Source organism: Sinohyriopsis cumingii, chromosome 9, assembly GCF_028554795.1.
Source record: "Sinohyriopsis cumingii isolate HCF-2022 chromosome 9, ASM2855479v2, whole genome shotgun sequence".
NCBI classification, from domain to species: Eukaryota; Metazoa; Mollusca; class Bivalvia; order Unionida; family Unionidae; genus Sinohyriopsis; species Sinohyriopsis cumingii.
Genome location: NC_142969.1, coordinates 38875389 through 38898817, shown reverse-complemented (window position 1 = coordinate 38898817; position 23429 = coordinate 38875389). Strand labels below are relative to the sequence as shown.

The following is a 23429-nucleotide window of genomic DNA, read 5'->3' as shown; positions in this document are numbered from 1 at the left end:
TGCTCTTGTTTACATATCATTATAAATTCAGCATCGAGATCAAAGTCGTGTTTATATTTTTGTCACATTGTTTATAACCAATTATATATTTCTTACTATATCATCGCCATTACCAGTAGTTTGATTATTATTTTCTGCAAAGTCTATGACAATTCTACGTAGCTGAGATATTCTTCTGACTCGAGACACTGCGAGATAAACTAAGTTTGACAATTCGATATGATCATCAACAATCCAAACTTTTGAATCAGAAACAGTTAATCATTGTGATGAATGAATCATCATTGCTTATCCTAGCGTCCATGGAGTTTTGTCCACAGTTAATGTGCTCTCAACAATACTGACAGGAACTAAGACAATATAATTTAATACAAGATTTTGTTTTTCTGACAATCCTGGTATATCAACGTTGATATCTGCCATCACGTATTAACTGGTTGATAACACAATGTAGATTTGAAAGGATTATTATGCAATGTTTTTTTAATATAAAAATCTGTTTTTGATGAGATTTTCACTATTTTAGTACTATTTACCCCATCAATTTAATGAAATCAGATTTTTTATTCAGAATTAGACAATATTTTTTTTAAGCTGATCAATTTTAATGCAGGAATGTATATAATTCATAATCTGATCATAATAATATGTTCTTGCTGCAGTTCATTTAATTGTTCCGGCATCAACAAAATAAATCTTCGTTCCTGTGTTCATCAATAAGTATATTAACACTAAATTGTTCACTATTGACTGGGGGCTGTGTCATTATTCTTCTGATGGTGTTTTAAAGTACCTCCTCTTTGTATGAAAACTCTCATATGTTGGTAAATTATGATACCTCTTAACTAAATAATTAACTGTGACACACTCTAAAAAAATATCTAATAAGGATTTTACGAATAGATCAATATTTAAAAATTCTCAATGTAAGTCAATTAAGTGTCCAGATTGGTCAGTGAGTTTGAAATGTATTCTTGATAATAAATTATTATGACATCGTAGATAAACAGGATTAATAGGTTCTTGTACAATCAAATATCCAGTAGGTACTTAAGGTGTAAAAGTATATAAAATATCTCCTTGCTGAGCTTGACTTTTCAAGATCTGTTTGATAGCTGCCATCAATTGCATCACATACAAGAATGACTGCAATTGTTGATGTGACATTTACAATTCCTGGTAAAATATGTCTGCCACCACCATAAGGATCATTGTTATGTCTGAGAAAAGATGCTGGTGGGGCAATTTTTCTCCATGACTTAACAATTTTAAAGTTTTCATCAATAATTCGTTTTAGTTCCTCTTTATTAAATTTTGGAAATACAAATGTAAAATCACCTCGTCTATTATACTCTTCTTCTGTTATTTTATTATTGATAAATGGTTTTTTAGGGCGGGGAAAAGAAATATGTTTATATACTTCTTCAGTAAAAGTTTTATTAACATAATCATAATCTGATTCTACTCGATTTAGATGTTGTATTGACTCAATGAGCTGTTGTTTTATATCATTATAGTATTGTGATAATGACAAAAACAGATTTCGTATTTTGTTGATTGATTGATTGATCTCGGAATTAATGGGATCGGAATACATTTTATAAACGTCCATGTATCTTAACTCATCATTAAAAGCATAAATATTATATACACCATCAGTTCCATTCTACGGGAAAATATTTAGATATTTTGGAGTTGTTACATATTTTTTCTCATTTGTTAGAAATTCATCTAACTTTGGTTCTAGTGGTCCATGATACTCTGGTGCTATTTCAGGCCAACCTAAAACAGATCTAACTGGTTAATATCTACAATGTAAACTGGAGAATATATTTTAATTGCAACTGATAAAGTTGGTTTGTAAACTTTTATAGCTATTTTGGGTTCTTTTCCAGTTATAGATTTTATTCTGCACTGGAATTCATCGTTGATTTGTTTGATCTGATAACTCCCCATTGGAATTCTGACAACATTCTAGTCTGGTGTTCCATCATCTTTATTTTTGTTTGCAAATACAAGTGAATTATTTGTTGTAATCCACCAAATGATTTTGATCTGATATTCGGCCAATTTGCTGGATTTACAGTTGGAAAATTAACATTAAATTCTGGATTAGTTGAGCTCACTGATATCATCGTAGTTTTTGATGAAGTTGTGTTCGTTAGTTTGTTGAAGTAACTCACCTGACGATGTCAGTGGAGCTGACATTCTTATTTAAATCCTGATTTTCTAAATCAATCACAGTCATTGCTTCTTCATAAATTTTAATCATCTCTGTGAACTCACAATCTGATATTTTTCCATCACTAAGGCTTGGAGTCATTACTGGCATCCACAACGAAAGTTTTGTCAGCATTACTTTACCTATATCACCTGATACGAGGTATATAGGGACACTGATAACCGAAACTTGATAAATCCAATCCTGAGGATTGCTATGATAACAAACACCAGCCGATACTCCATACATGCAGCATAGGAAGCAGGTATGAAGTAAATGGGCATAATAGTTGAGTATATTTAAGTACTGACAGAAATTGGTAGTCAAAAGATGTGAATGCATGAAACTTAGCAATGGCACTTGAATTGGAAGTATACGGGCATAATAGTTGAGTACATTTAAGTACTGACACAAATTGGGGGTCAAAAGCAAAGCTGTAAATGCATGAAATCTGGCAATGGCAATAACATTAGCCGATTTGATAAAGGACCCCTAGAACAGAGCTGGAATGGTATGCTATGCAAGAAATGTCCCAAATGAACAACATGGTGGAAGGAGGGGAGGCGGGTGGTTCTTTCTGCAAATAATGTTAAAACTTAAATGCAGCATCTGCACTGAAAGGAATGCATCTCTACAGGTGTATCAGTTATATGAATGACGCCTAACTGACAATGTTTGATCACATGCTTCAACTCATCTGATTGGTTCAACATGACAACGTTGCTAAATTTAGTAGTTGTTGTTGCTGTAGGGTTTAACGCCATTTTTCAGCACACGATAGGCTATACATGGCGGCCAGTATTAATGGTGGAGGAAGAACTCGGGAAAACCTCGGAAAGAACCACTGACCCACAAGAAGCTACTGGCAAGCTTTCTCACACCCACATAGGCTGAATCCGAGACTTGAACCCACGCAGACAGAGGTGAGATGGTTGTTGTTGTTGTTGTGGGGTTTAATGACATTTTTCAGCACACGATACACTATGCATGGCGGCCAGTATAAATGGTGGAGGAAAAACCCGGGAAAATCCCGGAAAGAACCGCCGACCCACGAGAAGCTACTGGCAAGCTTTCTCACATACCCACATAGGATGAATCTGAGACTTGAACCCACCCAGACAGAAGTGAGATGGCAGTGATCTGTAACAGAGAGCACTTTAGACCACTCGGCCACTTCGAAATTTAGTTACTAGCTTATTAACATATATTGGCTGCAATGACATCATGTCTGGGCAGAGAACCATAGTAGACAAAGAGGGGCCCAGCAAGAAGCCAGAGAAGGATGCATTGTGTATTACTTAAACTACATTTAACCAATTAAATTATAATACATATATATTAAATTAGGCTAAAATGCTTGCTACCAGGCCAACTGCACCAATCGGCTGTAGTTCTACTAATATTGCGACCAGCACCAGCAGTACCGGACCATTTTGGCAACTGCCACTATCATGACTAGCACTTAACAGGAAATTGGTTATTTTATTGAAGATTTAAAATAATTGAGAATTGGAGAATTCATGAATTTTTTGCGAGTGGGGTGAAAAAGTCATGAAATTCACGCCAAAATCATGAGGGTTGGCAGCTATGTTAATCGTGCTAGTCTGTCCTTGATTGCCGAGAATGCTTTACCGGCAACATTACCAACTGCACTAGTAATATTTTCACAAACAAAATTAATAGATTTCATTCCTAGTTGTTTTGCAATCAGTATTGCTTTTGAGGCTATCCTTCTGAATAAACCCATAACAACATCACTGAGTACATCTCCGTAAATCGCTTTGTATGTTGGCAATTGTGAATTTACTACTCTGACCATGACCGGTCCACACTGAGCATTATGTACGATCATTTTAATTATTATTTATTTAATCACTGTGATAATCATCTGCGATTTCATCAATGAGAGACCGATAAACATTGATATCCATGATACCGACTGTAAATAATCTTCGACAAATATCACAGATTTCATTAATAATTTCTGGAGAATTATTTCCAGCATGTTTTCCTCTACTCAGAATTTCTAACCGTTCAACATCAGAAAGAACATTGTGAGGACAAGCAATAAGGCCACTTCCTTGAGTAGAAATACCACTTCTGGTTACAACGGGGTCAGGTGATGGTTGTCTCCTTAGTCATAATCGCTGCTTTCCTAGTGATACAAGTGGCGTTCCAACACTTTTTTTCATTTCATAAACTGCATCAATAAAATTATCTTATTCTTTTTTAATATTTTTTGCTGATTTGTGGAATATCATTGTACTCATGAAATACCCTAACAACCCACTCGTGTTCTGGAGTGTTATAAAACTCTGGCTTTAGAAACTGACGCCATAGTTGATATCCCACCTTAACAGGATCATTCATAACTTCTATATAGCCTTCCTGAGTAAAGTATCTAGTTTTTAATTCTGGTTTAGATAGATCCTCGACAATATTTTTAACATCTTGAATTTCAGCATGTGTTTTGTCGGCAGACTCCATAGCTTCTTTAATTTGTTTTGGTAATGCTTCGATGACCTGCTGTGATGATGTTGTAGCCTCAGTGATCTTTTTGGTTGGTTCAACAATTGGTCTAAATAACTGCTCTGCACTTTCCACAAATTCAACTTGAGATTCTTGATCTTGTAGTTTTCATTTGACAGAATCACAGACGGGAAGAAATTTCTTTATTAATTCTAATCTTTCTCGCGCTAATCTAGCAGTATAAGACTCCATAGCTGGTGCCATTATTGATATAATAATGATTTAATTACAACAGCAGAGAAGGTGTGACCTCGATGAGACATCATGCGGGTAAACGTGCGTACTTAAAAAAAACACCAACAACAAAAAAACAGTAACTTATAAACTAACCCAATTAGATAAACTCTCAGTCAGTTAGAGGCTTTGGTTTGGTATAATTTACCTTATATTTTTCATTTTCATAGGAAGCTTTATGCTTGAGTGCTTAGATCCAGTACTGCCTTCACTAACTGATGTTATTAATACCTCTCTCTCATCCGGGGAATTCCCACCATTTTTCAAAACTGCCATTGTACAGCCTCTGCTGAAGAAACCAACACTAGACCGTAACGATTTAAAGAACTACTGCCCAGTTTCTAATCTCCCATTCATATAAAAAATCTTAGAAAAGGTTGTTTTATCCCAGCTTGTATCTCATCTAAATTCAAACAGTCTTTTTAGCAACGTACAATCTGCATATCGCCCTTGCCACAGTACTGAAACTACTCTTCTAAAAGTAGATGATGACATTCTCTCTGCGTTGGATAGCGGAAAGATTACAGTCCTCACCCTCCTTGATTTGTCTGCAGCATTTGACACAATAAACCATGATATATTACTTCACCGTCTCCAGCATGTATTTGGCATTCATGATACAGCCTTACTGTGGTTCAAGTCCTACTTGGTCAACAGGACACAAATTGTATCTGCAAATGGAATACACTCCAGCCCAGTTGATCTATGTTGTGGTGTTCCACAGGGGTCTGTTCTTGGACCTGTTCTCTTCATTCTGTACACTCAGTTGCTCTCAAGTGTCATAGATCATCATCCAGTGTCTCACCAATTGTAAGCTGATTACACCCAAATATACAAATCTAGCCACCCAACTGAAGTTGATGCTACCATCCAAGGTGTAGAGAGGTGCATTTCTGATGTGAAATCATGGATGACATGTAACAAGCTGCAGATGAATGATGATAAAACTGAGGCCATTCTGATTACAACACAAAGACTTTCTCATTCACATCCTTTACCTCAAACAATAAATATCAGCAGCACCAACATTAAATTCACACAATCAGTATGAAACCTAGGTGTTACTCTGGACAGTACTCTCACATTGCACCAACATGTCATGAACATATGCAAGGCTGCATATCTTGAGCTGAGACGCATCAGCTCAATTCACAAATATCTTTCAGTTGATGCCACTAAAACACTTGTGTGTTCATTAGTACTTTCAAGACTGACTACTGTAACTCAATTCTGTCTGGTTCATATCAATATCTGCTCCAGAAACTTCAAAAAGTTCAAAACACAGCTGCTCGGATATCATACTTAGAGTACCACGATCAGAGCACACCTCCCCACTGCTCTGTACCCTACACTGGCTATCCAGTCGATCCAGAATCAAACACAAAATTTGTTCTCTGTGTTACATTTCACTGTCGGACTCTAGTCAAACATATCTATCCGACCTCACCCATGTGTACACACCAGCAAGATACTTATGCTCCTCTTCTGACAATCGTATACTTATTATTCCCACTATGAAAACAAAGTCATATGGACAGCGTTCTTTTGCATACCAGGGCCCAGCAATGTGGAATGAATTGCCCACTGAACTTAGACACAAAGACACAGTGATCACATTCAAGAGGGCTCTCAAAACTCACTTATTTTGACTGCAAGAACAAACTTAAAGACCTAATAATGTTTCCTACCTTAAATATTCTCAGCATGTTTTTTAATGTTTTCTAATTTCATGATGTTTGTTTCTGTAATCATATCATTATATGTTTTTTTGTCTTACAGGTGTTGTCTAATGTTGTAAAGCGCTTAGAGCTTCTAAAGATTATGCGCTATACAAAGTCCTCATTATTATTATTATTATTTTTCAAATATAGCGTTCTAGGAAAAGGTCTGTTCACCCTCTCTGCTGCTCAGAATGAAAACAATATCATTTGAAATCCTGTTTAAACTCAATTAAGTTATATCCATTCATCCGTCATAATTTATATAGGTGAACACAGACTGAGGAAAATCCAATGATTTTCAACAAAATAAGCCTGAAACCTAAATTTTAAAGAGATAATTAATGTGTTCCTGTTAAATATACAAAAGTGAAATTCACATCAAATGACTTTTTATATTTTCTCTTACATTTAACTTATATGTGCAATCAGTATGGCTTACCTGGTACATAAAATTAGGACCTAGTCCTGCAGCCAATTTCACAGGTGTAATCGTTATTCCTCTTTTCTTCCAGCGATGATCTCTATACAAATTTAACAAGAAATTTGCTAATTCTTCATAACTTTAAATAGCCAATTCTAACCAGGAAATATCCGAAGATATTTGTGGACAAAATATATGGGCATTCAAACATTTGTCTTGGCATTGGTTGAACAAGCTACTATATTTATATCATGTATTTTCAAACTACATGATAAATATTGGTTAAACGTTTGAATGATTTCTATCAAGAAAGTGACATGTAGCCCTGCATTAAATGAAGCAGCAAAAATACATGAGAAAGAGACATAACTCAGATGCAGGGAAGGAAAACAAAGAAATCCTCAAGAGTGTTTTTCTTTTTGTCTGATTTCATGGTATATTGACTGAAAAAGGTCACATCATGCCATGACCATTCAAATAAAGTGCCATGTACTGAGTCAGCTGATCTAGCCTGGCCTAAGCGGGGCACGAACATGAACCATTCTGGTTGTCAGTCCAGCATGTTAACCAGTGCCCTATGGAGGATCCCAAATCATCTGCTATAAATCACATGTATGTCATCTATGATTGATTTCTGCACGAATCCATAAATTTTAGAAACCTCTGACTGGCAAAGAAAACTGTTTCAATGACTATGGTAATTCTCAAATGTCCCACTATCATGAACACGATTACTCACCAAGTTTAAGCATAAAAATTTCATTAAATTGTCACGAAATATTTTTTATATTGACAGTATACTGGGCATTATCAATTTATGTCCAAAAGCCAATAAGAGAGGCTGATGAAAAAAATGAAGTCACTCTACAAGGTTTATCATTTTCAGTCCTGTTTAAAAGAAGTATGAAACTAATACAAGTGTCCACCACAACAGAACCACATTTACTGTAAGTCTACAATCACTACCAGAAAAGTACAAAAGTCATATCCATCCGCAATGGCACAAACACAGATCTGTCATGACATAATGGATTGGCAGATCTGGGCCTTTGCAGGTATGTGCCATCAGTACAACAATTGACACAAACCATGATTTGCTGACACATTACGTGATGGCAGATGAGGGTTTTTTGCAGTTGGACATAATTTATAAGTGAGCATATGTGGTCTGTCTCAACATGGTGATACAGGTAAAACAAATATTTACTTGTTAAATTTCTGCACTGTTACTGATCTCTCCTCAAATTTGCTTTTGCTGTGGCACAATTCCCAACACTCACGAATGGTACAATTTTCCAGAACAAAGTTCCCTGGTGTCGTTTCTCCTTCCTTGTACAGATTAACAGAGCGGACCTGAAACATGGTAAAACTTTGTCCTAAATTTTTAATACTTACTAAGTATATTTCTTAGGATCAAAACCCTAACATCAGAGATATTTTTTAGGAAAACTGAGCCTATATTACTGAAATTTACGACGTTAGTAGTGGCACAAAAGTTAAGAAAAAACTTTTGAATGGTTGACAGTGCTTGATGGCAAATCAACACAATAAGGTTATATTTTATCAAGACCATTGGAGTAAAGCACCTGGTCCATAGAAACACCATGCTGATTTGGATACAATTAGAACCAGGTCCTGCACCCTTCTGGTCACTAATTAGGAACCTAACCAAGCTGCTGTGGTTTCCAAGAAAAATCTTCAGGTTCTATGATTTTCTATTTACTGTTATCAAATCTAACTGTTACAGAATGCACAGATGCCATCAATGTGCATGCTCATTAAATTTTTCTGGTTCTATGATTTTCTATTTACCTTTATCAAATCTGTTACAGAATGCACAGATGCCATCAATGTGCATGCTTATTAAAATCTTCAGGTTCTATGATTTTCTATTTACTGTTATCAAATCTAACTGTTACAGAATGCATAGATGCCATCAATGTGCATGCTTATTAAAATCTTCAGGTTCTATGATTTTCTATTTACTGTTATCAAATCTAACTGTTACAGAATGCCATTAATGTGCATGCTTATCAAGATTGCTAGCATCAGTTTTTGTGGAATCTAGGCAGTCCATCCAGAATATCGAGTATATTGGTTACAAGTACCAATGCTACTGCATCCTCCTAAGAACCTATAATTGTCATATTGATACAAATAAGGTCCAATAATAAGAAATGGTGATTCTATTCCTTCAATTCCAGAACTTTAAATTCCTTAAACAATTTTAGCCACAACCTCCACCACCCCACCCCTCATGGACATTAGTCCTTTAGAATTTTTGGCATCTTTATTTTCTCTTCATCTCCAGTGTCATTACTGACCTAATTATTGTCTATTTGAATGGTTTCATGCTGTACTGCAAAACTACATTCTAAATCTCAGTGTACAATTCTGTTACTAAAGTAATTTGTTTCAAACTCCTATTCAAAATGTTGATTTTGCAGAATTTTATCAATATAATTCAGAGTGAACAGTTTTCAAACAGATTTTGAAAACATTTAGCAAAATCTCGATTGACCACATTTCAAAGAATGTAATATTTTCTGACGCTGATCCTGAGCTAAGTTAAAATACAGGGTATATATCAATCATGTGATTCTCAAAAAGACAGAACAGCTCTGCAAGAACAAGCATTACAATAACATCGGCTCTTTTCATCTTCATTTTCTTTTCTGGTGATGTTATTTGAAGAATATTCTTTCCAAGTTTGGTTTTTAAACACCATGCATTTGCATACAAATATCATTCAACAGAAGACAGACACCATACATAAGAATACAGACACCTGCTACAATAATTATTATGAGCTCAATACATTATACACACACCTCATGCTTAATTGTCCTCTATGTAGATAAATGGTTATGATATTTGTCATATTACTCACAAGTAATAACAAATCATGACCTCACATAAAGCAAAGGTATAATATTCAAGTCATCTGAATATAATTAAACAATTTTACCAAGCCTCTATAACAAGCATTTTCATTGGTAAAAAATCACATCATGTGACACAGAAAGCATTATGTTATCAGCTCCTAGCACTAGCAAGGAACTAGTTATGCATTAATGCACCCTTATGGCATTATTTGACAATATTTGTAAAGAATATTTAAAACATTGTTCTGCTATATATTTCTTAAGATTAATTTTTATTTTAATAATTATCTGTAATAAGAATTGAACATTATATTTTACTGGATTCATAAAGAAGCTTGAAAATCATTTACACACACATTACACTCACACCACACATTACACATACCTTACAAACAATTACACACATTACACACACATTACACTTACACATTACATATATCTTACAAACAATTACACACATTACAGATACATTACTCACACATTACACATGCCTTACAAACAATTACACACAGTGCACACACATTACACTCACACATTACACATACCTAACAAACAATTACACACATTACACACACATTATACTCACACATTACATATACCTTACAAACAATTACACACATTACAGATACATTACTCACACATTACACATGCCTTACAAACAATTACACACATTGCACACACATTACACTCACACATTACACTTACCTTTCAAACAATTACACACATTACACTCACACATTACACATACCTTACAAACAATTACACACACTGCACACATATTACAGATGCAAGAACAGAGTCAACTTTAATACAGCCATGCATGCTGCATGTAATCAACTTTAAAGCTTTATGACTTCATCCTGTAAAATATAAAGATGAATTTACATTTCACTTCACTATTCTGCAGTTTTATTGTACAGCAAATTGGTAATTTTATAATTTTACAAAAATAATCTGAAATCGTAAACTGAAATCAACACTTATGCAAGGTTCCCTAGCAATGTATATCTTGCTACAATTATTTTGTCAAAAATGTTAAAAACCTGAAACACATACAAAATGGTTGGAACAAAAAATGTCACAAATTGGTATATTTATTATTTTACAAAAATAATCTGAAATCATAAATTGAAATCAACACTTATGCAAGGTTCCCAAGCAATGTATATCTTGCCACAATTATTTTGTTGAAAATGTTAAAAACCTGAAACAGTACCAAAATGGTTGGAACAAAAAATGTCACAAATTGGTATATTTATTATTTTACAAAAATAATTTGAAATCAACACTTATGCAAGGTTTCCTAGCTATGTATATCTATCTTGCCACAATTATTTTGTCCGAAATGTTAAAAACCAGATAAATTCCCAAAATGGCTAAAGTGTCACTGCCACACACATCCACAGACTACTAAAATCCCAATACCTGACCTCTATCTGAAACAGTCTGAGTTACAGTTCATAACACTTGCTTACACATAAACGAAGATAGTTGTATCACAGTCTCCAGGTTATCTTTAAAGTTTCTGTAAGGGGGAGAAAGTCAAATACTTTCATTTTTAGACTTTGGCATTCAAGAGTGCCTGACTGCCTGAAGTAAGCTAAAAGATCTGGCAAGGTAAATCATTTTTGGGTGTAACTGACAAGCAATAAAAAAATATGTCTGTAGAAACTGTAAATCAAATGATGCAGTTCAGTTTTATCCCACACCATTTTGTCCTTGTACAACCTGTAATAATTACAAGATGTTTGCAGAAATATCCAATTCAAGTGAAGTCCAGTCAATATGTAAATACATGTAACCAAAAATACCATGATCTATTGACTGCATGTCAAACTAAGGTTATATCAAGCATCTCTTGCAATACAACATTAATCTATTTAAACTTATGATTTTAAAAATGATTTTCCATATTTATTTGCAAATGTTTAAATTTTTTCCTATCTGTCAAATGTTTTAATTATTTCCTGTCAAATATTTTAATTATTTCTTGTCTGTCAAATGTTTTAATTATTTCCTGCCTGTCAAATATTTTAATTATTTCCTGTCTGTCAAATGTTCTAATTATTTACTGTCAATTGTTTTAATTATTTCCTGTCAAATGTTTTATTTTCTGCTGTCAAATAGTTTAATTATTTCCTGTCTGTCAAATGTTCTAATTATTTACTGTCAAATGTTTTAATTATTTCCTGTCTGTCAAATGTTTTATTTCTTGCTGTCAAATATTTTAATTATTTCCTGTCTGTCACATAAATATTTTAATAATTTCCTGTCTGTCAAATATTTTAATTACTCTCCTGTCAAGTATTTTAATTATTTCCTGTCTGTTAAATGTTCTATAAGTCTTACTATAGGGTATTATGTACAACCAATGAAAGACTGCTATCAGACACATGTGAAATGTCAAAAGATGTTAATGCATGGACTTCATCAAAGCACAATAAAATTTATGGCTGGGAAAAAAGGGGATAGGTTGAGAAGCTGCAAACAGGGAGGATATGAAGGAACCAGTGTCAAAGAGAGTTTCAGTCAAAATAGAAAGAAGAGGACAGGTGGCTCGATTTTGATGTGGAAGAAGATTTTATGACATATCCTATGTAAGAAGTATGCAGATTGTATTAGCAACAGCTATGGCTTTTGTTTTGTGACTGGAACAAGTTTATATTACAATAATTTCCAATCAATTAGATCATAATTTCAGTTTTTAAAGTTAAATTTCATAATAAAATATAATTTTGCTGACAGAACTAATCTTACATTAAGATACGACCATTATTAATTTAATTATGTACCAGTAAGTTTTGCTGACATTTCTTTTCATTCTGGAACCAATATGGTATGGGCAAGAAGAGCCTGAGATAATTTGTTTAACAAAGCAAGTGGTCTAATAAATTAACAATGAGCCATGCATTTTCAACACTAAGTACCTCATCCTGAGGTTTTCCCAGTGCATTGGCGATTTGGAACATAATGTCCTCCATAATTACTCCTGCCTGGGGGTTTCCAAAACCTCGGAATGCACAGTTTGAAGGGATATTGGTCTTGCAGACATGGCCTGTGAGCTTTAAGTTGGGTATTTTGTATCCTCCTTCAAATCCCAAAATGCACACTATCATCACCTGAAACAGTCAATATTATAAAAGAAACCCATTAGCTATACATGTAAAGCTTCATCAGTGGAAATTGTTCAATATCACAATCATCTGCAATAGTTTTTGTTAAACCAGCAAGTACAATGTATATTCTCACTGATTCTAAAATACAATGAAAGCTGATTATATGGAACATTAAAAGGGAACACAAAACTCTGTCAACATGTCATTTACCATATAGGAGCAATATGTGAATAAGTGAAGGGACTTCTGAACAGGTATCCTTGATATGGAGATGGCTGCTATAGTAGACTTCACTGTACATATGTAAAGATGGCTGTTATGGTAGGCTTCACTGTACATATGCATTACGTTGGTTGCTATAGTAGACTTCAATGAATATTACATATAGATGGCTCTTTTGGTAGGCTTCACTGTACATATGTAAAGGTGGCTGCTATGGTAGGCTTCATTGTACATATGTAAAGGTGGCTGCTATGGTAGGCTTCATTGTACATATGTAAAGATGGCTGCTATGGTAGGCTTCATTGTACATATGTAAAGATGGCTGCTATGGTAGGCTTCATTGTACATATGTAAAGGTGGCTGCTATGGTAGGCTTCATTGTACATATGTAAAGATGGCTGCTATGGTAGGCTTCATTGTACATATGTAAAGATGGCTGCTATGGTAGGCTTCATTGAACATATGTAAAGATGGCTGCTATGGTAGGCTTCATTGTACATATGTAAAGGTGGCTGCTATGGTAGACTTCAATAAATATTACATATAGATGGCTCTTTTGTTAGGTTTCACTGGACATATGTAAAGATGGCTGCTATGGTAGGCTTCATTGTACATATGTAAAGGTGGCTGCTATGGTAGGCTTCATTGTACATATGTAAAGATGGCTGCTATGGTAGGCTTCATTGTACATATGTAAAGGTGGCTGCTATGGTAGACTTCAATGAATATTACATATCGATGGCTCTTTTGGTAGGTTTCACTGGACATATGTAAAGATGGCTGCTATGGTAGGCTTCATTGTACATATGTAAAGGTGGCTGCTATGGTAGGCTTCATTGTACATATGTAAAGATGGCTGCTATGGTAGGCTTCACTACATATGCATATAGATGACTGCTATAGTAGACTTCACTGTACATATGCATACTGATGGCTCTTTTGGTAGGCTTCACTGTACATGTGTTTAGGTGGCTGCTTTGGTAGGCTTCACTGTACATATGTTTGAAATGTTTAATTGCCTGATGTTATTGTTTGGTTTAATACCATTTTTTCAGCAAATTATAGGCTATTTATGGCAGCCAGTAAATTTGGTGGAGGAAGAACCACCAACTCAATGAAGCTACTGGCAAACTTTCTCACAAACCCACATGAACTTGGCTAATTGCTTCATGTAAGTTGCTATATCTAAAAGAAAATGATTTGTATAACAACCTGCATTATAAAAGATATCTAAAGAACTGCTTTTGGAAATAGGAAATTTAAACAGAACTCAAAAGAAAATACCCACTGTGAAAACACATGGAAGGTATAGAAGGTTAACATATCCAAACCTACGTAAGTTGGGATAGGATGGGATGGGATGGGACAAGATGGGATGGGACAGGATGGACAGCCATGGGTAACACTAAATAGCATCTCCATAGATATGACAGGGGATATAACCAGGATAAACTCATATTTAAATGTGACATGTAATCACCAAAAGCAGCAATCGATGGGATATGATGGGATGGGATAGGATGAGATGGGACAAGATGGGATGGGACAAGATGGGATGGGACAGAATGGAATGGGTCAGGATTGACAGTTGTTGTTGTTATTGTTGTCGGGTTTAACACCATTTTTCAGCACAAGATAGGCTATACATGGTGGCCAGTATTAATGGTGGAGGAAGAACTCAGGAAAACCCCAGAAAGAATGACCCATCCATGAGAAGCTACTGGCAAGCTTTCTCACATACCCACACTGGCCAAATCCGAGATTTGAACCTATGCCGATAGAGGTGAGATGGCAGGAATCCGTAACGGTGAGTGCTTTAGACCACTCGGCCAGTCGGGGCTCCCCAGGATTGACAGAAATGGGTAATAGTATATGCCATCCCCATAGGTAAGATAGGGGGAATAAACAGAGTAAACTCGTATTCAAGTGCAACATGTAATTACCATTAAGTTGCAATAAATAGAACAGGATGAGATGGGACAGATTGGGGTGGAACAGGATGGGATGGGACAGAATGGGGTGGTACTGGATGGGATGGGACAGAAAGGGATGGAACAGGATGAGATGGGAGAGAAAGAAGTGGAGCTGGATGAGATGGGATAGAAAAGGGTGGAACAGGATGGGATGAGACAGAATGAGGTGGAACTGGAAGGGATGGGCCATAATCAGGTGGAAATGGATGAAATAGGACAGGAAGGGGTGGAACTGGATGAGAAGGGACACAAAGGGGTGGAACTGGATGAGATGGGACAGAAAGGGGTGGAACTGGATGAGATGGGACAGAAAGGGGTGGAACAGGATGAGATGGGACAGAAAGGTGTGGAACAGGATAAGATGAGATAGAAAGGGGTGGAACAGGATGGAATGGGACAGATAGGGGTGGAACTGGATGGGATGAGACGGAAAGGATGGAACTGGATGAGATGGGACAGAAAGGAGCAGAACAGGATGAGCTGTGATAGAAAGGGGTGGAACATGATGAGATTAGACAGAAAGGGGTGGAACAGGATGAGGTGGGATAGAAAGGGGTGGAACAAAATGGAATGGGACAGATAGGGGTGGGACTGGATGGGAGGAGACAGAAAGGAATGGTACTGGATTGGATGGAACAGAAAATGGTGGAACTGGATGGAATGGTACAGAAAGAGGTGGAACTGGATGAGATGGGACAGAAAGGGGTGGGGACTGGATGAGATGGGACAGAAAGGGGTGGAACAGGATGAGATGGGATAGAAAGGGGTGAAACAGGATGGGATGGGGTAGGGATGGAACTGGATGGGATGGAACAGAAAATGGTTTAACTGGATGGATAGGATGGGTAACACTATATGCCATTTCCATAGATACAAAAAGGGACATAACCAGGATAAACATAAATTTTGAATGTAAAATATAATTACCATAACAGTGTCTTAGAGCAAACATAATCACGTGCAACCATTAACACAGCATTGTCTCTAGGCTTCAAGTTTTCCTTTTAAGTTCGGTGATGGGATGAGACATAAATGAACGGAACTTGATTGGATGGAACAGAAAATGGTGGAACTGGATGGGATGGGACAGAAAGGGGTGGAACTGGATAAGATGGGACAGAAAGGGGTGTAACAGGATGAGATCGGATAGAAAGGGGTGGAACAGGATGAGATGGGATAGAATGAGGTGTAACACCATTATTCAGCACACGATACGTCATACAATGCAGCCAGTACATTTAGTGGAGGAAGAACCCGGGATCACCCAGGAAGAACCGCTGACCCATGGAAAGCTTATGGCAAGCTTTCTCACATACCCACACTGATTGAGCTGAGACTTCAACCAATGTGGTCAAATGTGAGATTGAGTGATCAATAAAGGCAAGTGCCTAACATCACTCAGCTGCCTAAGACCACCGGAAAATATGGATTTATATCAAAAGTTTAGCAAAGTTTTACTGTTATAAAGATTTCACGTTGTATAGTCTTATTAAAAAGTAAAAACGATCAAGGCTGCATTATCAAATTTAAATTCTGCACAATGGTATAACAAAGTTAACAGTCAACACTCCAGTTACAGTTACATAATAATTAATACAAATGCACAGACAACAATCTGATTGGTTGAAAACACAGTGGAATATCAAATACTGTTAATTCACCATTTTTTGGCATTTTTGGTTGCCTCAAACCACTATTTTAAAGGTCCAGTGGACAATGATCTTTCTGTAAAGACAATAAGGAAACAATAAGTCCCCTTCCACAAATCACAAAATAAGATACAAAAAAGATATAATTTTTCACAAAATTTAAAATACAAAAATTGATAGCAACCCAAAAATTTCATTAAAAGTATATAATCACTGGTGGCAAACAGCTGGAGTTAGTCAATTAATACTAGTGTAATGAATCTAGTACAATGTGAATGTACCCGTACTGGTCTAGATTAAAAATATACATACATTTTTTGACTCATCCAAAGTGTTTCCTCCGTTCATATACAGCTGTGCCTCAATAGCCTTGACCTTTCCTGTCTTTTCAAAGCCAACCTGAAAAATGGAAATATATTATGGTTTGTAGTTGTTTGGATATGACATTACTTGACCTCACCTGTCTTTTTTAAAAAAACCCTGATAAATTGGAAATAATATGGTTTGTATTTGTCTGGATAAGACATTAATCCATAGAGCAAAACTGTCAATTGGTAATTGCATATTGTATATAATATTACATTTCCAATAGTAACTATTCCAATCATTTATGAAATCTGACTCAACAAAGAAGCCAGACTCCCTCTAAATCTTAATCGTTCTTTCTGATTGGATTCATAAAGAAGACAAACAGCCCCAATGTAAAATCAGTTGCATTTTAATATAGGAGTCAGTTTATAACTAGTGTAACTTGCAATAAAACATGAAAAATAATTACTGAGCAATACTTGCTGATCATAGGGTATGTACACACAAACACTGTACTCCCATGTGTTTCTGGTTACTGGATGTTTACACAAAAACACTGGACTCCAATGTCTTTCTGTTCATATGTTATGTACATATAAACATTGGGCTCCCATGTCTTGCTGGTTACATACAAACACTGGGCTCCCATGTCTTGCTGGTTACATACAAACACTGGGCTTCCATGTCTTGCTGGTTACTGTGTATGTACAAACACTGGGCTCCATTGTCTTGCTGGTTACATACAAGCACTGGGCTACCATGTCTTGCTGGTTACATGGCATGCACAAATAAACAGTGGCTTCCATGTTTTGCTGTTTACTGTGTATGTACAAGCACTGGGCTACCATGTCTTGCTGGTTACATGGCATGCACAAATAAACACTGGGCTACCATGTCTTGCTGGTTACATGGCATGCACAAATAAACACTGGGCTTCCATGTCTTGCTGGTTACATGGCATGCACAAATAAACACTGGGCTACCATGTCTTGCTGGTTACATGGCATGCACAAATAAACACTGGGCTTCCATGTCTTGCTGGTTACATGGCATGCACAAATAAACACTGGGCTTCCATGTCTTGCTGGTTACTGTCTATGTACAAACACTGGGCTTCCATGTCTTGCTGGTTACATACAAGCACTGGGCTTCCATGTCTTGCTGGTTACATACAAGCACTGGGCTACCATGTCTTGCTGGTTACATGGCATGCACAAATAAACAGTGGCTTCCATGTTTTGCTGGTTACTGTGTATGTACAAACACTGGGCTTCCATGTTTTGCTGGTTACTGTCTATGTACAAACACTGGGCTTCCATGTTTTGCTGGTTACTGTCTATGTACAAACACTGGGCTTCCATGTTTTGCTGGTTACTGTCTATGTACAAACACTGGGCTTCCATGTTTTGCTGGTTACAGAGCATGTACACACAGACACTGGTCTCGCATGTCTTGCTGTTTAAAGGGTATGTACACACAAACACTGGACTCACATACACTGCTGGTTACAAAGCATGTACATAAACAAAGTGGGCTTCCATTCTTGCAGGTTACAGGGTATATAAATACAAACACTGGGCTTACATGTCTTTCTGGCTAATGGGTGTGTACATGCAATCAATGGGCTCCCATGTGTTCCTGCAGATCCCTAAATAAAATCTAGTGTTGTTAATCCAGTTTCCATTTGTCTATCACAATTAGAAAATGCCATGACGGGAAAGATAAACCAATCCACACATTATCTGTGGAGTGATATAAGTTATGTCCCTTTAGAATTGGTCAGATTATTTGGGGTATAAATGCTTTAGACTCAAGGCATGTTTACTTGAGAGTGTCATAAAAATTATAAATGAATAAATATGCAACAATCAAGTTTTCATAAAAGAATAACATTTTACACATCATATGTACAAGTCCTTAATTGCAAAAAACACTTTTTATCTACACTACTAGAAAACCTCTGGCTTCTGATCTCTCGAGCTACCCAATATGCAAGAGTAAGCTGGTTGTAATTGAGGTCAAAGTGTCCGTTAATGTAACTAAGTTATAAAATATTTTTTATCCAACATAGATTGTTAATAAAATTATTCTAAATGTGAAGTCTGAATAAGAGATACTATATGAGATTAGGTGTCTGAAGCAAAGCAGGATTAAGCCACACTTTTCTTGGTTATCCCACAAACTATATTATACACATGCACACATATCCCACAACTCAACTGAATCTTGAAACCAATATTACATATAAGCACACACAAGTCCTCATCCCAAAACTCAACTGAATCCTAAAACCTATGTTACACATGCACAAAAAAGTCCTCATCCCAAAACTCAAATGAATCCTAAAACCTATGTTACACATGCACACAAAAGTCCTCATCCCAAAACTCAAATGAATCCTAAAACCTATGTTACACATGCACACAAAAGTCCTCATCCCAAAACTCAACTGAATCCTAAAACCTATGTCACACATGCACACAAAAGTCCTCATCCCAAAACTCAACTGAATCCTAAAACCTATGTTACACATGCACACAAAAGTCCTCATCCCAAAACTCAATTGAATCCTAAAATGCATGTTACACATGCACACAAAAGTCCTCATCCCAAAACTCAACTGAATTCTAAAACCTATGTTACACATGCACACAAAAGTCCCCATCCCAAAACTCAACTGAATCCTAAAATGCATGTTATACTTGCACACAAAAATCCTCATCCCAAAACTCAACTGAATCCTAAAACCTATGTTACACTTGTACACAAAAGTCCCCATCCCAAAATTCAAATAAATCCTGAAACCTATATAACACATATAAAACAAAATCCTGATCCAAAACCTCAAAGCAAACTTTAATAACTACTGTGTACATCTACAGACAACCCCCAATCAATTCATAAAGTCTGACATATCCATCTTAAACTGTGCAAAAGCCATGTGAGAACACACATGCATGCATGTGCACACACACCCACACATACACATGGATGGGCACAATCATTACAATCCATCTTGGAAAAGCACAGGGATAATTGTTTTGCATATTTAGGATCATACCTTGTATCTTCCAAGACATGGATTTCGTTTCCCAGACACCTGCATATCTTCTTCTCTAGATAAAATGCACCTCACTGGTTGTTTTGTTCTAAAAGGATAACAGAAATTTAGAAAAAAAAATTTAAAAAAATTTCAGGCAATTTAAAAATAAAAATTAAATATAAATAATTTTTAGTTATTCTACATTAAAAATTTCATCAATATGGATAAAAATCAACTTTTTCCTTCATAAACTTTAAAATAAAAATTGGGGGAAGCACAATTTATGTGCTACCTCCCTGATCATAACTGGGTAAAATGGTTACGTAGATTATTCATTCTGGTGGATACAACTGTGGGCAAATCTTAAATCACAGAGAACTGCAAAGAAAATAGTAAGTTCACAATAGAGGATTCATGTGAATAAAGGATTACATCTAATTATCCTTGATCATTTCATTATCCATCTTTTTAGTTTTCAATAATACTAGTACTCAAGTACTTCATACTTTCTTCTTTCTCTCAATCCTAATTGATCTCATATATTCATTTAAGGCAGTGAGCTGAGTCAGCATCTATCGGACACTAAATACATAAATGTGCATGAAAATATTAAAAAATTATAACTAATTTTTTTTCCAAAAGGTTGCAAAAATAAGCACAATGTAAAAATAATATTAAATTATAGCAATGAAGTTGATTTATGACATAGCTAAGCTTTGTTAGTTGCTAGGTATGTTTAAGTTAGAAAATGGAGCGATGGGGCTTATTGATCATGTGGATTATTTTTTTTCGGGTCTTTGAATTCATGGTTAATTGGAACAACTGCAAAATCCATGCAAACTGATACCTCATGAAAAAATATGAAGCTACAATAAACATTGATAGGCATATTATGCAAGAAATTTGAGAACTGACCAATCATATTAGAGATGACCATGCCTACCAATTAGCTTGTCACACCATATAAAATCAGGGTATTTTATGTTCTCACCTAGCTTATGCAATTAGTGTTAACTATTTAGTGCACACTAAACCTTTCATGTAATATTTTTGAAAAACCCTCAAGTTATGACAATTTCAGTATGCATTATATATAGTAATCAGAAAGGTGACAGACATTAGACCTGAATATGTGACAAACTTCTAGTACTTCTATACATCTGATCATGTCTCACACCTTGGCACTGTATTGGTTGGCAGTCAATACATATCAGTATAAGTTATAGTGTGACTGACATTGTAATACATTAATTGCTACAGCTTTTCTAACTGGCAATCACAACACGTTCAAGAGTACCAGACCCAGTCTGCTGGGGCAACTATTGATTCCCTTAATTACTCTCAAGAGCATCCTCCAAGGTCAACCCCTTCTTCTGGACTTCAAATAAGTGCCTATTATTAAAAATAAATTTGGGCACCCTCCTAATCCCCAAAGGAGAGCCCCTTCTTAAATATAAATTTAGGCATTCCATAAACCCCAATGAAGTGCCCCTTCTTAAAAATAGATTTAGACACCTCCCTAAACCCCAAAGGAGTGCCCCTTCTTAAAAATTGATGCTCCTCCTTAAACTTGTACTCACTTGTAAGCTGCCACAGCTGCTGGAGCAAGAACAAGCATATGCCGTTGTGCCTTCCCTCCAAAAGCACCACCTAGAAGGAGTTTTTGAAAATTAGTTGACAGTTAGCTGACAGCTTTTTTGTCTATCTATTTATGTTGACGCATTTATAAATATTTTTGACTTGCAATTACTTATTCATGTTAAAATGAAAAATACTGTAGAGATTATCCTTTGTTTTTGTTGTTAGTTAAGTCATTAATCATTAAATGCCTGTTACATAATCTTACTCGTGGCAGTAACAATATATCAGTGTATAGTCTCTAATTTTTCCTGCACATTTTATTAACTATTTTTTGGGGGTATATAAATAATAATTGTGTAAAAATATTATTATAATTTTCAGTTGAACTTGAATTTTTTGGGGAAATATTACAAATACTGATGGCTTGGAGATTTCTGTTGCCATGGAAAATTACATACCATATATACTCATGTAAAAGTCAAGTCAAACTGCATAGACCTAAATCTGCTGTTGCATAATGTGCAGGTAAATCTGGGTTTATGTAGTTTTTTTTTAGCAGTAATCAGTAGAACAAACAAGTCAGAGTCTAAACTGCCAACATATTAGGGTGTATCTTATCTGTGAATGGATTCATTTTATAAGTGAGTATAGATTTTAGGATCAAAGACATAACTTGTAAAATATTGATAATTATCTTCCATTTTTCATTATAATAAGCAAATAAGCCTTGCCTTCTAACAGAGAAATATTAAGCCGTGTGAGAGAAAATATTTAAGCAATTACTCCTTATGAGTATCTTCAACTGAAATTAAGTTTGCTTGAGATACAACACAGAAGCTGTCAAACCATATCATGGAAGGTAACCTCTCTGAGTCTAACCAATTCTTCTTGAATTAGGATTCCAGTTTTCTCCCTTGGCATAGCATAACATTTTGTTTTAAAGATAATAGGTCAAAACTGCTCCGGTGGCCTAGTGGTTAGAGCATCCGCCTTGCATGCACGAGGTTGTGAGTTTGATCCCCCGCCAAGTCATACCAAAGACTTACAAAAATGGTACTAACAGCTGCCTTGCTTGGCGCTCAGCATTATGAGGTTAGTGTTAGGACTGGTTGGCCTGGTGTCAGGATAATGTGACTGGGTGGGTCATCATGTCTGCGGCATGATGCCTCAGTGCTAAACATCACTATAAACTGCCACGATGCAGACATCGTAGCAATATGACTGAAAAATTGTTAAAGCTACGTTAAAAATCCAAATCACATCACATCACAATAGGTCAAAAGAGCTAAACATAGAAAATTGCCTGTTAATATAATCACAAACTGTTAAGTAAAGAAAAGTAGATAGCATGCCACAGCCTTGGAGGAATCCATCTAAGCTCCCACTGTCCTCTAAATTTAAAGTTCTATAACAGCAAAAAAATGTAAGGTATATGATTAAGAAAATTAAAGTCCCCTAAAAATATTGTTATGGATTTTGAAAGTGTTTGCAAAATTAGAGGAAATAAGAAGCCATAGACCATGTA

At 35.8% G+C, this 23429-nt stretch overlaps 1 protein-coding gene across 1 annotated transcript in view; it reads right to left on the bottom strand.

The window, feature by feature from the left end:
* LOC149791590 (xanthine dehydrogenase/oxidase-like) overlaps nt 1–23429 on the bottom strand; it is a 123971-nt gene that overhangs the window by 33766 nt on the left and 66776 nt on the right. Inside the window, exons 20-25 of the mRNA XM_089970144.1 lie at nt 21904–21973; nt 20342–20429; nt 17284–17370; nt 12939–13130; nt 8334–8479; nt 7145–7226 (exon numbers count right to left, since the gene is read on the bottom strand). Of these exons, the coding sequence (XP_089826270.1) occupies nt 7145–7226; nt 8334–8479; nt 12939–13130; nt 17284–17370; nt 20342–20429; nt 21904–21973 (665 nt within the window). The remainder of the gene's footprint in view (nt 1–7144; nt 7227–8333; nt 8480–12938; nt 13131–17283; nt 17371–20341; nt 20430–21903; nt 21974–23429) is intronic.